This window comes from Lacerta agilis, chromosome 9 (genome assembly GCF_009819535.1).
Source record: "Lacerta agilis isolate rLacAgi1 chromosome 9, rLacAgi1.pri, whole genome shotgun sequence".
In the NCBI taxonomy this organism is placed as follows: Eukaryota; Metazoa; Chordata; class Lepidosauria; order Squamata; family Lacertidae; genus Lacerta; species Lacerta agilis.
The window spans coordinates 69,130,758-69,144,235 of NC_046320.1; the positions used below are offsets into that span (position 1 = coordinate 69,130,758).

General features: G+C 46.6%; 1 protein-coding gene across 1 annotated transcript in view; it reads right to left on the reverse strand.

Moving 5' to 3' along the window:
- C9H20orf194 (chromosome 9 C20orf194 homolog) overlaps window positions 1-13,478 on the reverse strand; it is an 80,132-nt gene that overhangs the window by 24,646 nt on the left and 42,008 nt on the right. The window contains exons 15-22 of the mRNA XM_033161021.1: window positions 12,275-12,319; window positions 9,871-9,916; window positions 8,855-8,966; window positions 7,412-7,482; window positions 6,040-6,090; window positions 5,035-5,122; window positions 2,829-2,932; window positions 1,093-1,239 (exon numbers count right to left, since the gene is read on the reverse strand). Of these exons, the coding sequence (XP_033016912.1) occupies window positions 1,093-1,239; window positions 2,829-2,932; window positions 5,035-5,122; window positions 6,040-6,090; window positions 7,412-7,482; window positions 8,855-8,966; window positions 9,871-9,916; window positions 12,275-12,319 (664 nt within the window). The remainder of the gene's footprint in view (window positions 1-1,092; window positions 1,240-2,828; window positions 2,933-5,034; window positions 5,123-6,039; window positions 6,091-7,411; window positions 7,483-8,854; window positions 8,967-9,870; window positions 9,917-12,274; window positions 12,320-13,478) is intronic.

Here is a 13,478-nt window from a genome sequence, read left to right on the forward strand (position 1 = left end):
CCCTGCCCAGACCTCGAACTTGAGGTCTGCACAGAGGAGAAGATGCAGAGGGTGTGGCCCACTCTCCCCCATTTTCACTGTGACCCTGAAGAGGAATTGGAGGGGAAGCCCTTCAGATGGCGTCAGACACAACAGCTCCCATCGTCTTTGGCCACTCGCTGATGGAAGATGGAATCCAGCAACATCTTGAGAGAGAGCACCACATTGGTTACCCTCAAGCTAGTGGATCTGGATATGCCAGCCCCAAAACTGGAAGTCCCCATGCCAACTGCCCATACTCCTGGCTGCCTCTCGGATCACTCCCATCTCCCCCAGGGCCACAGGAGCACAGCAGGTGGCAAGCCGGGTAAGAACTTCATGCCAAAGTGCATGGCTAGCTCTCTGTGAGGTTACTTGGGAGAAAAGGGATGTACATGGAAACACCTGCTTGGATCAGGGCCCTGCTGAGATGCAGGAAGGGGCAGAGCCTATAATAATAATAATAATAATAATAATAATAATAATAATAATAATAATAATAATAATAATAATAATATATTATTTATACCCCGCCCATCTGGATGGGTTTCCCCAGCCACTCTGAGCGGCTTCCAACAGAATGTTAAAATACAATAATCTATTAAACATTAAAAACTTCCCTAAACAGGGCTGCCTTCAGATGTCTTCTAAAAGTCTGGTAGTTGTTTTTCTCTTTGACATCTGGTGGGAGGGTTTCCATAGGGCGGGTGCCACTACCAAGAAGGCCCTCTTCCTGCTTCCCTGTAACTTGGCTTCTCGCAGCGAGGGAACCGTCAGAAGGCCCTCAGAGCTGGGCCTCAGTGTCCGGGCTGAGCGATGGGGGTGGAGACGCTCCTTCGGGTATACTGGGCCGAGGCCATTTAGGGCTTTCAAGGTCAGCACCAACACTTTGAATTGTGCTAGGAAACAATGGCTTCATCCCTCTTCCCGAGCCTTCCTGACCCGGGGAAACCAACCGCAAGGGGGACTCAGCCGGCAGAACATCGTAACGACACTCCCTCGGTGGGACGCCCCTTACCCACCCTATCGAAAAGGGCATTTTTTACTTCTAGACTGATCTCTTGTTGATGTCACCTGTGAGTAGAAAGCTTTATAAAGCTTTGACTTTGGGAAAAGCGCGATCATCAGAGAGTTGCCTGGAGTGTGGAGCTGGACCGGCAGGTGAGCAAGCAGGGAGCTCTTGTAGTCGACAAGGAGAGCGGCAACAACACTCGTGGAGTCCTAGGGAACAGGACAGGGAGAGAACCACTTCTGAAAGGAGGCAGGCGGGAAACTGGCTATCCAAGAGCCCCTGCCCACCCTGAAGGACGTCTGCCATATATAAAAACCTGACACCATAGACATCCTTTTGCATATACTTCCAAGGTTTGAAAACAGTTGGTTAGAAAGAGCTGTTTGTACAAGAATGCAACGCTACTAACTACCTCTGTTTAAAAGGGACATTGCAGTACAGCATTTGATTCCATGCAAGATTGAATGGCCTGATCCTTGATCAGCTCCCGGGGAGATGCATGGGGAGCTAAGCCCCCTGTTTAGTTGCCACCAGCCCATTACCTTTACCTTGACCTATCTCTGCACCTGGTCAAGAAGAAAAACCAACATACACTGAACCAAAGTGAAACCGACAGGGAGCTTATGACTGCTTTTGGCAAGCAGGTTCTCTGAAACTGTTTTTAGCATCCTGGAGGTTCCCTCTGGAAGTCGGTTTTTGGAACACAGCAGCAATGTGCAGACACTTCAAATACGGCACTGCCGATTCTGAAACACCCCACTTTTCCCGGATGGCTAACAAGAGAAACGGTCAGTGTAAAGGGGGGGGGGCGGTGGAGGCAGCTTATAGACTATGCCGCCAGGGCGCTGATTCATTTAGAGATTAAAATGCTTATCTCTTCCTGTATATCTGCATTATTGCTAGGCTACAGATGTTCCCAACTATCGCCACCTCTCATCTCTCATTTGTGTTATTTTTAGCTCTCCAGCCTCATGCCTTGCCAGCTCAGTGAAACAATGCAAATTCCCTTTCGGAGTTTTTGCTCCGCACAGAATACCTGGCAGTCGTTCAGAAGCGATAGCCGAGGCCCCATAAATAGCCAGAGGTTTATAGGAGTTGGGTGTCTTGAAGCCAAACAATAGAAGGAAGGTCAGGGGCCCACACAGCTTGCAATGCTACAAAGGGGCAGTCAGGCAGGGGGAGAAAGGATTCAAAGGGGCGTGTGTGTGTGCGTGCGCGCTCATAACCTTTGAATCTGGAGCTTTTCAAGTTCAACCCCTCTATTATGCATTGTCCTTCTCGTATAATAAGCCACGCTTCCAACAAATGCTTTTGCAGATTGTGGAGTGGTGATGTAATTGAAGACTCGAGGCAGAAGAAAACGCACACATACTTTGAGCACGTCTAAAAGTTCCCCACTTAAGCTGTTGGGTGGAGGGCAAAAGAGCACAGGATCCCTGCTGATTCCACTGTCATGCCAGTCTTCCTTCTACAGCACAGGCAGCCGCCGTCCCGGCGCCACCTGATGTTGTGGGGTGGCAACACTCACCACTACCCCCCTCCCCATTTTATTGCAATTCACCCCCAAATCTCCCCAATTTTCAAGGCTGTTTTTCTTTTCACCCCTGCCTGCCCTCGGTGAACTGGGGCAGAGGAGAGTCTGGCCAACTTCTGGCCCTTATTATTCCTGAGCTTTGGGTAGGTGGGGGGGGGGAGCATTTCTGCCCTGTAGAATTCTGGACTCCTGCGTTGCACGAGTCTGGAGAAAGTTGCGGAGCAGTTGCGGCAAGAACAGGGCTTGGAATGGGAGAGCACTCACCCCATCGTAGAACCTGATGGATGTCATGTGAGACTTGGCAATGGTGATGCTTCCGTAGTGTGGGTGGCAAAACAGAAGGCCCTCTGAGAAGAAATGGAGCTTACCTGCAAAGGGAAGCGGGGGTGGGGTGGGGAGGAGAAGAATACATGATATGCTTCATGCACCAGCTTAAAACTCCTCTGCATAAGGAGGTAGGCGGGTCTTTTTGCTGAACTGTGTTCTGAACTCAAGGATCATGCACGGTACTGCCCACCTTTAGGCTGAACTGAATTTGAGGGGAAGAGGCAGCGGTCCTAACAAGAGCAGGCCCGGATGCTGCCTTTGGACACATCCACACTAGACTCGCCTTAAATAGGCAAACAGCTTTTGTGTTTCAGATGCATCGCTCATGTATAGTCTGTACGCCATCTTTTAAGGGCAGTGAAGTGTGGCGAAATTCCTTTTAGGGAAACTGATCCCTATAAAGTGACGCCACGGAAGCTGAATCTGAGACAGAGGTAGGGAAATGCAACCGTGCAAAATGTGCCCTCCTCCTTCTGCATTTCTCTGTCACTCTCCCGTTAGAGCATGGGTAGGCAACCTAAGGCCCGTGGGCCAGATGCAGCCCAATCGCCTTCTAAATCCGGCCCGTGTTTTTACATGAGTGGAATGATGCGTCCTTTTATTTAAAATGCATCTCTGGGTTATTTGTGGGTCATAGGAATTCGTTCACTGTTTTTTTTCTTCAAAATATAGTCCGGCCCCCCCACAAGGTCTGAGGCATGGTGGACCGGCCCACGGCTGAAAAAGGTTGCTGACCCCTGCATGAGAGAGTAGAGTCGTAGTCACAAATTAATTTTTCACCCTCTTCCCACTTTTTCTTTTTATGTGAACGATGCATAAAAATTCACTCCAATGATTAAATCCACCAGATACTGGAACTTACCAGAGTCAGTATTTACTTTTAAGGAAGTAATGTTTTAGGAGCAAATACTACCCTTTGGGGGCAAAAGCACATTTACAGTTTCACTTTGTCGCTTAAACCAAACACGGCAAGCTAAAACCTTGCAGCCCACACAGTGCTGGGTTAACCGAAAAGCCTTATGGATAAAGAGGTCTAAAGGAGATCTCCTAAAGTGAACATCTTAGCGCAAAGGCCTTGTCAGAGCAGCTCAGTTGGGACACCGTGTGTGTGTGTGTGTGTGTGTGTGTGTGTGTATGTTTGTGTGTGTGTGTATTTGCGTGTGCAAATCCAAGTGAGAGCGCCAGAGTGGCGTGTCTAGACAGGCATCTGGGACTGACTCAAGCTGAAAGGGGACTAAGGGAGGTCTTTACGGCTAAGGGGCACAGCGGCTCTGCTGATCCATAGGGCTGATTTGCACCCACAAGGAAATGTTGCCACGAGTGGCAACGCTAGATGTGGACCTTGAACCTCAGAGAAGAAGAAGAAGAAGAGTTCAGATTTGATATCCCGCTTTGTCACTACCCGAAGGAGTCTCAAAGCGGCTAACATTCTCCTTTCCCTTCCTCCCCCACAACAAACACTCTGTGAGGTGAGTGGGGCGGAGAGACTTCAGAGAAGTGTTACTAGTCCAAGGTCACCCAGCAGCTGCATGTGGAGGAGAGGAGACGCAAACCCGGTTCCCCAGATTACAAGTCCACCACTCTTAACCACTACAACACACAGAGCAGTTTCACACTGAATCGGGGAGATGACGAGATACAACTAGCAGCACAACAAGGGGGTTTATTTGAGAGGATTCCATTTCATAATAAAACAGTTGTTCTAACGGGGAAAAACAAAGACAAAGGGAGTGAAGAAGCACTAGCTGAGGAGGATGACCAGGACCTAATAATTATTTCAGATGTGTCAGTAACTGATGGGATTTTATTACCTCCTGCCACGTCGAAAGCTGCTCCTGAAGCTCTGTTTTTGAAAAGAGGCTTGCTGTTCAACAAGGAAGGGGCTGCTCCTGAAACCGGCACACATGTCCAGGCACAGGGCTAGACATGAAGTCCTATGAATCTGGACTGCTACATTTCACTTGAGATTCAAATTCTCGGGCATCAACAAAACGGAAGACTTTCCGAAACAGGGGGAGAATAAAAAAGCAGGGAGGTTGAGAAACCCAAGGTCAGTGTGTGTGTGTGTGTATGCGTGCGCGTGCATAGGCCTCTCCTTTCGCTGCCTGTTCATTCGAATGTCCCACCAGGGCAGGTCACTTACCTTCCTCTGGTCTACACAGGGAATTGCTGGAAGCGATATAGGCTCCGTCACCTCCCGTCAGGAAGGTTCCCAGGAAAGATTCTTCTTCCTATAAAGGTGGAGAGTTTTTAAGGATCAAACAATGGCAACAGAGTCTCTAAACCGGACCAATTATATCTGAAAGATACTCTCACCCTATCAGCTGAACGTAGATCCACAACACCCCTTAGGAACCCTGGAAGGTGCCTGGTACCAACTCAGACAATTTGTCCGTCCAGTTCATCATTGTCTGACTGGCAGGGGTTCTCCAGAGTCTTGGGCAAAAAGGAGTTGTTTTCTCGGTTGCTATGTGATCTTTCAAATCGCTACGGAAAGCACATGCTCTACCACTGATCTATGAGCCATCCCTAAACCAATGGCAAAACCTCCGTCTTTTCTGATTGTACCCTACAGGAGGAATGGGCAACCAGTGGCCCTTGGTCTTCTCTTGGTCTTCCATCACCCTCAGTCACGTTGACTGGGGAGGATCTTCAGGGCCACAGATTCCCTATCCCTGCCCCAGTGGTTCTCAGAATAATTGAGAGGCCTCCCCTTAGGAGGTGTGGGGCACCTGGAGGGAGGAGTGCCAAGTTTTAGAGAGTGGTGACATCCTGAAGCTAGGGCTGTCTTCTGTCCCCATCAAGCAGGACTGCGTGTGCATAATAGTGGACTGAATGTCCCCTCATCTAAACTAGATGCATGGCAGAGGACTGCGCCCTCGATGGCCCCTTAGCCTCATTTCTTTCGAGGAAGGGCTCAGAAAAGTTGCTTTTAGCCTTCTCAGTGTGCATGCAAACCACATTTAAATAGCTAAATTTGCAAAACAACTGGGGGGGGGGGAGAGGACAAGCACCAAGACAGAAACGGACAATGTAACACAAAGCTTAATATTCTTGGGAATCTCCACCAGCATAGCGTTAGACCCAGACACACTTGCACACTGACACGACCTCAAGCTCAATCAGCCGGCCCAGTTGCATTACAAACCTTCAGGATTCGCTGGGCCTTCTCCGACAGTTTCACTTCGTTATCTTCAACCTATAAACAAAGCCAACAATTGCTTCAGCTTAGCGCATTTCCTTCGCAAATTGGACATCCTGTAATATAACTGCAGCGGATCTCTTGCAGCTTGTGCCGCCTGAACTGTTTCGAGGTGCGCAACATAGAACGACAGAACTGTAGAGCTGGGAGGGACCACGAGAGTCATCTAGTCCAACCGCCTGCCGTGCTGGAATCTTTCACCCAACATGGGGCTCGAACCCACGACCCTGAGATCAACAGCCGCATGCTCCATCGACTGAGCTATCCCTTTGGACCTCATGGGCTTACTATGGCAATCATCCATGTCCTCAGCTTTATGGAGCAAGCATAAAATGGTCTTCAGCCGCAGTGCCATGTGACAGTTTTACTCGGGTGTCGGGCTTAGGCTGAAAGACATTGAATGGGCGAAGGTAACCTTGTGATTCTCAAGGCTGAGTGGAGACTGAACCTTGATCTCTCCTGGGTCCTAGCCCATCTCTCTATGTGCCACACCACAGAGTGTTTCTCCATTTGCGTGATTCTCACACTTCATGCCAAAGTCTCCTCCTATTATTATTATTTTTTATAAAGAATTTATTGGTATTTTTCATAACAAAGAATACAATCACCCACCCACATTTATACAAAACAAATACAAACATAACCACGATTCTTCTTCTTGTTTACACACACAAAAAAATTTCTAGTTCCGAATCTTTACAATTGACTTCCCCTGCCTTCTCTCCTTCGGTTCCAAATCCAGATTCTACTTTAATAACTTCATCTCTCTAAAAATTGAATTCATTTAAAGAAAATTCAAATCTAAACAATCATCTTAATCCATAATAATTAATAACAAAACTTTATATCTTAACAAATTATTCTTATATCAAATCTAAGCAAACTTCTTCTATCCCTTAAACTGCTGCTAATAACAAAAAATTCAAAATATCCCTTTTCTTGTTAGAAAATAAAATAAAACTTAATGTCTTAACCCTCCGATTTCAGATTACCATAACAACAAAGTCTCCTCCTATTTTGGAATCCCCTCTGCTTTTTATTTCCTACTGGACAAAAGCACTTTGGCTGAATGTTCAGGCAGGAAAAGTTAACACGATTCGGTCCTTGTTCCTATTTAATCAGCTTTCCACCTCCCAGTATCATAGAGTAAGATCACCAGGTACAGAATCCATTTCAAGCACAATTTCACAGTTGCACTTGGAACAAGCTCAGCAGAGTAGTTTTCCTTGCTTTCAGCACATTCATAAGAAAAAGTTCCGCAATGATATCATTAAAAGAAAATAGGGGGGGGGGGTTAAGGGAATGAAGTCATACCTACCAGCCAAGAAACAGATCTCGGGATAGCTGCAGTGAGAATGATGTAGCTGGTTTCTGTGCAAATGCTGCCATCTGCAGGAAAGCAAGGAAAGGAATAAGTAGTGTAGCTCCTGAGCTTCTGGAGAGGTAACATCCTGCATGCCTGTGGCTCAATGGGGCTGTTTCATTGGAGGGATTAATTTCCTGAGCCATGCACAGTCAAACCTTGGTTCTCAAACGGCTCTGTTTTCAAACGTTTTGGCTCCCGAACACCGAAAACCCGGAAGTAAATGCTCCAGTTGTCAAGGCTGGTTGATCTACCCTGACACAAGTTTACGAATGTTTTTCGGAACCCGAACATCTGACGCAGTTTCCGCTTGAGTGCAGGAAGCTCTTGCAACCAATCGGAAGCCGCACCTCAGTTGTCGAATGTTTTGGAAGTTGAACGGTCTTCCAGAATGGATTACATTTGACGACCACAGTTTGACTGTAACAGGGAGGGGACAGTTTGTAGATGTTGCCTCCAGCGAACTCTGCAAATCAGAGAGGCTGCCAAGGCGGAGATCTTAGGTCCACTGGGAGAACAGGATGTGACCATTCAGCTCAGTACTGTCTGCACCAGCCTGCAACAACCTAACATCCTCCAGATGTTTTGTGATGCTGGCTGGGGCCGATTCGTGGTCCAAAACATCTGGAGAGAGCCAGGCTGGTGTACAATGACTGCAGAACGATTTCAAACAAGGAGTCTTCCCCAGTCATACCTGGAGATGCTGGGAATTGAACCTGGGACTTTTTGCATGCAAGGCAGATGTCCTACCACTATGACTCTTCCCTCTTGGCCCATGTACCCATAAGTGGCAGGTTCCTAAAGGTGGAATAATTTATCATGTGCTCTAGCTTCGTGTCATGATAAGTTCAAGAAACTAGCTTGGTGTGGACAGGCTTGTGAAGGCAAATGGGGGGGGGGGGGAGAGAGAGAATCATGCCTCCCCAGATAAATAATATGCAGACTTCACAGTGAAGCTGAGCCATTTTCTAGTGTGTGCTTGATAAGAGTTTAGCATTTACTCATTGGGTTGGTTTGCATGAAATGCTAAGCCATCAGCCAATGAATGGAAGAGCCTTGGGGGTCATGAGATGCCCATTCTGCTTAATCCACTCTTCTATGTCCACTCTTTTCTGGCAAACCATAGGTTGCTGTTACACCCAAACAGGCAACCTATGGTTTGTGCTTGCCCTCTATATCAGGACGGTCAAACTATAGGTGTAACAGCAAGCCGTAGTTTACTGTGAAAGAGAGGAAATAATAGGGGGGGGGGAGTCTGAAAGCCCAAAGTTTGCCCACACAGTGTCCTAGCTGGCTTGGTGTTACGCGCGAACCAAGCCATTCCACATGCAACGTAATTCGACGTTGCATTTGAAAGAGCTTTTCCCACCGCAGGTTTTCTTGGGCGACAGAAAATACCTTTTTCTTTCACAAGAATTTGTGACGCCAGGAATGATTCTGAGAAGATCACCGACCCAAGACAGCCCCTTCCGCCAAGCAAGTCAGGAATGTCATATACTGCCATGGACACCTGCAGCAAACCAAGGGAGCGGGTGGGGAAGAGACGGAGGAGCAAAAAAAGAGCTTGGGTCAGTACTCCCATTTTTATCCATCACGGTTCCCAGCTAAAATACGAGTTCGCATTTTGGTGACTAAAGGAATTCTACGGAATAGCTGGGTGGGGAACTTTTTCAGCCTGGGGGCCAGATTCCCTTCCAAACACAACCTTCTGAGGGCCACATGTCAGTGGTGAGGCCAATGGCATAAGTGGGAAAAGCAATGGATGTTGATTTTATCTTGGTACCGTAGGCTAGTCTGGAGACAGTGAAGGCGACCAACTTGGATAGCTCCAAAAAATTAGACAAATTCATAAGCGGCTACTAGCCAGAATTGCTATATTCTACCTGCACTGTCAGAAGCAGTAACAGTTGCTGGGAAGCCCAGGAGGTGAGACTGCTCTTGCACTCAGGCCTTGCTTTTGGGCTTCCCATTGGCCACCGTGAGAACAGGACGTGGGACCAGGTGAAACACTGGCCTGATCCTGCAGCCTCTTCTTGTGTTACTATATGGTTTCTGCAGACTCACCTATTTCTATGTCCTCCATGCAGGCAAGTATTAAGAGACACATTCCCACTAGGCAAGAACTGCTCAGGAAGGATGGAAGCAAGGCCAGTGAAGGATGTGACTTGGGGGGAGTCCCGAGGGACACAGAGAGAAGCCTGGAGGGCTGCCTTTGGCTCCCAGCCTTGAGGCTCCTTGGGGTACACAGCACCTCCTCTGGACCTCTGCCAGGTATAAGCCCCTGTGCACAGTGTGGCTCAGGCAGGAGGCCAGAGAATCTCCTGAGCCCTCCTGAACTTGCCAATACCTCTTCAAGACATTTTAGTAAAAGGACATGAACATCTAGGAAGCAGCAAACTTTAAATTCGACTCACTGTTTTCACTAAGTAGAGGCTGTCCTCGTTATCCAGCGGAATAATTCTGGAAGGATAGACACACTGTTAGAAAACTTCCGTTGCAGCTTGAAACTGCCCTACCAGCAAAAATCGAGAAAACCAACAAGGCAATTTTTTGTTGCTGGCGTCCGTCTCTCTCTTGAGAGACAATGGAGTGTGCCTTCCGAGGTGAAGTGAAACCACTGCATTAGCAGCACCAAAGTGACCAATGTGGAGCACGAGCCTGGGCAGTGTGGATGGAGGTCCTGAGCGGCTCAGACAACAAGACCCCTCTCTCTCGGCCTCGCTGATGTGGTCCAGAGGAAAGCAGAGCAATACGTTTGGAGCTAGTTGGCTGCAGGAGTTGCCGGCAAATGAGGAACATTTTTAATAATGGATTCATAGGATCACCTGAGCCAGCCTCTGTCCATGTATAAGTACTGCTGCCCCTTGGGAGAGATTTCATGATTGCAGGAGCTTAAAAATGAACCACCGCTTGTAGACCTCTCTGGACATTACTAAGAAGCAGCAGAAGAAGAAATAGCATCTGCCGAGTGTGTTCCCAGAAACACCTGGGTAGCATCATATGCAGTCAGAACTATCCAGCAGCGAATCAAGCAACGAGTTCAAAATCTTACACGACCACAGAAAGTGTTCCCAAGGAAGGCCCACCTGGCTCAATCACTGCTCACCTTTTTGCATCTGAAGAAGTGTGCATGCACACAAAAGCTCGTACCAAGAACAAACTTAGTTGGTCTCTAAGGTGCTACTGGAAAGAATTTTTTTTTTAATTATTATTATGGCAGACCCACCATAATATGGTGGGTCTGCCATAATAATAATATTATTATGGCAGACCTACGGCTACCCACCTGTAACTGCACCTTTTTGCTGTTTATGGAGCCCTTTGAGACAATTTAATATTCTGCTGCTCAACTCCATATTAACAAACATAATGTACCATATTTTTCGCTCCATAGGGTGCACCAGACCATAGGGCGCACCTCATTTTTAGAGGAAACAAGATTTTTTTTCTAGTTTTCCTCCTCTAAAAGCCCTGTTTTTTTGAGGATCAGCTAAAAGTTTTGCAGCTTTTGTTGCAAAGGGGGAAAGCAAAGCTCCTTTTCCAAAGGGGGAAAAGCAAAGAGGAAAAGCCCCGTTTTTATGGGGTTCAACTCACATTTCTGCAGCTTCTAAAGGAAAGGGAGCCTTTTCTACAGTTTCCAGACAGATAATCTAATCAGCCAGTCACATGTCGCTGGGGAAACAAACAGCCTCCCTCTGCAGCACATTCAACAAAGGAGGGCGGGGCTGAAAGGGAGCCGGGACTCTTATCTCTCTCCCGATCTCTTGCTGATCAGCTGCTGAGCGGGGTCCTTTCAACACCCCCTTTTCTCTTTGTAAAATAAAAAGCATGATCTGGTTTTGGCCTCTGGGAAATTCAGCTCCAGGGACCACCATTTGCACAGATATTTCCCCTTACTTTTTAGGAGGAAAAAAGTGAGTCTTATGGAGTGAAAATATGGTAAATTGGTTTTGAGGTTTGTTTGCTTTTACAATCAAGCAGTATATATATTTTATGAAAAATAAATAAATAAAAGAACTTGTGTTTTTTGCCGTCCCCCCCCCCATATATTTTTACAAACGTTTTAATGCTGAAGATGAAATGCTACAGGTAAACACATATTTGCCCAGTTTAGACAATGATTAAGCCAAGGAATGTAGGAACATTTTGTTCGAGCGCAGAGACGCTTTACTTCTCCCTTCAGACATGCTGCAAATCAATTAAGAAAGCCTCCAATTAACCCGTTTCCTGCTTCACCAGAACTGGGACGCAATGGTTATCATCTACAGAACAAAACAGGATATTGAAACCATTTGATTTTTGGTTTAGCATGCTGGCTTGCTTCAAAGCAGGTGAAATAGGAAACCGTGGCTAATTAGGAACTTCCTGGATTAACTGCAACTTATGGAGAAAAAGCAAAGGAGCTGCAGACGTGTGCAAGAGACTCAACCAAGATATGATTGAATGAATGCAGCCATTCATGTTACACTGTGATGCACCCCAAGTCCTCCAGAAATTGTAGTCGGCACATTTAAACCACTATAATATGACTATGATCTCAAGGTGTGAACGTTCAGTCAAGACTGAAGCCATGAAGCAAGGATATTTCTATGCAAGCTCCCATTTCTCTATTGTTTTATTTCTATTATTGTGAGACTGCAACCTTAGATGACTAAGTGGTTTGAAGAATCCCCATCTGGCAACCACAGTTATCACGGCACCAAGCGCTTCATTTGTTCTGCTCCGCTTGGTTAGACTAAAGGCGAACTCTGTTCTCTATTAAGCTGTCGGTTCAAAAAGACATGCAGCCTTCTGAAAGTGAAGCATAAAGGAACTGACCTTCCATGGTTGTTCACTGCTTGAATCTGAAAATTTATTCTGGTGCTGTAAAGGAGAAAAGCGGGGAAATCAAGAGAATATCAATTTTTTTTTTTACAAAGGCTTATACTCAAACGAGTGACATTGGTGTAGCTTGAAGGGCAAAACACATTTTACACACTGCCAGGCTTGTGAAACCGCCCTCCTAAGGGCACCACACTTCTCTGCTCCAGATTCCACCAAAACCCTTCCCCAAAAGTTCCAGCTACATGTTTACTCCTGCGAAATGCACACTTATAATTATAATAGGATTGTGTGGCATATTCTTCTTGTAGACACAGGCGCCTGTTGAATACAGCACCATATAAACTCAAAGCAGTTTTAATATTTTCAAAAGGCTACTTCTCATCTTATAAAACTCCTCGAAAGATTCCATCAATGGTGTCTCTGAAAAATTTTACACATCACTTGGGAAGACAGGCGAACTAAAGCCAGTGTACTTGAAGAAGCAAAGATCGCCAGTGTTGAAGCAATGATTATTCAACATCAACTTCATTGGACTGGTCATGTTGTGCGGAGGACTGATTATCGTCTTCCAAAGCAACTGTACTCTATTCCGAACTTAAGAATGGAAAGCGTAATGCTGGTGGTCAACAAAAGAGGTTCAAAGACTCTCTCAAGGCAAATCTAAAAAAAATGTAGTATAAACACCGACAATTGGGAAACACTGGCCCGCGAGCGCTCCAATTGGAGGACAGCCTTTACCAAAGGTGTCGTGGGTTTTGAAGACACTCGAACTCAGGATGCAAGGGAGAAAAAAGTGCTAAGAGGAAGGCACGCTTGGCAAATCCACACCGTGATCAACTCCCGCCCGGAAACCTATGTCCCCACTGTGGAAGGACTTGTGGATCCAGAATTGGCCTCCGCAGTCGCTTACGGACTCATTGTTAAAACCGTGAATATGGAACACAATCTTACTTGGCTACGAGTGATCGTCAGAGAAGAAGAATATGAATACATACATATCTTATGTATACCCAGATTTAAAAGATACTCTGAGAACTATGAGAGATACTGTGGCAGCACCTACACTTTGGAACTCCCCGCCTATTGACACCAGGCGGGTTGCTTTCTCTGCACACTTTCCCATGCCTGCCGTAAAATCAGTTTTGTTAAGACAAGCCTACCCGAGGCTCAGAATGCTGATATGTACTTTAATCTATTT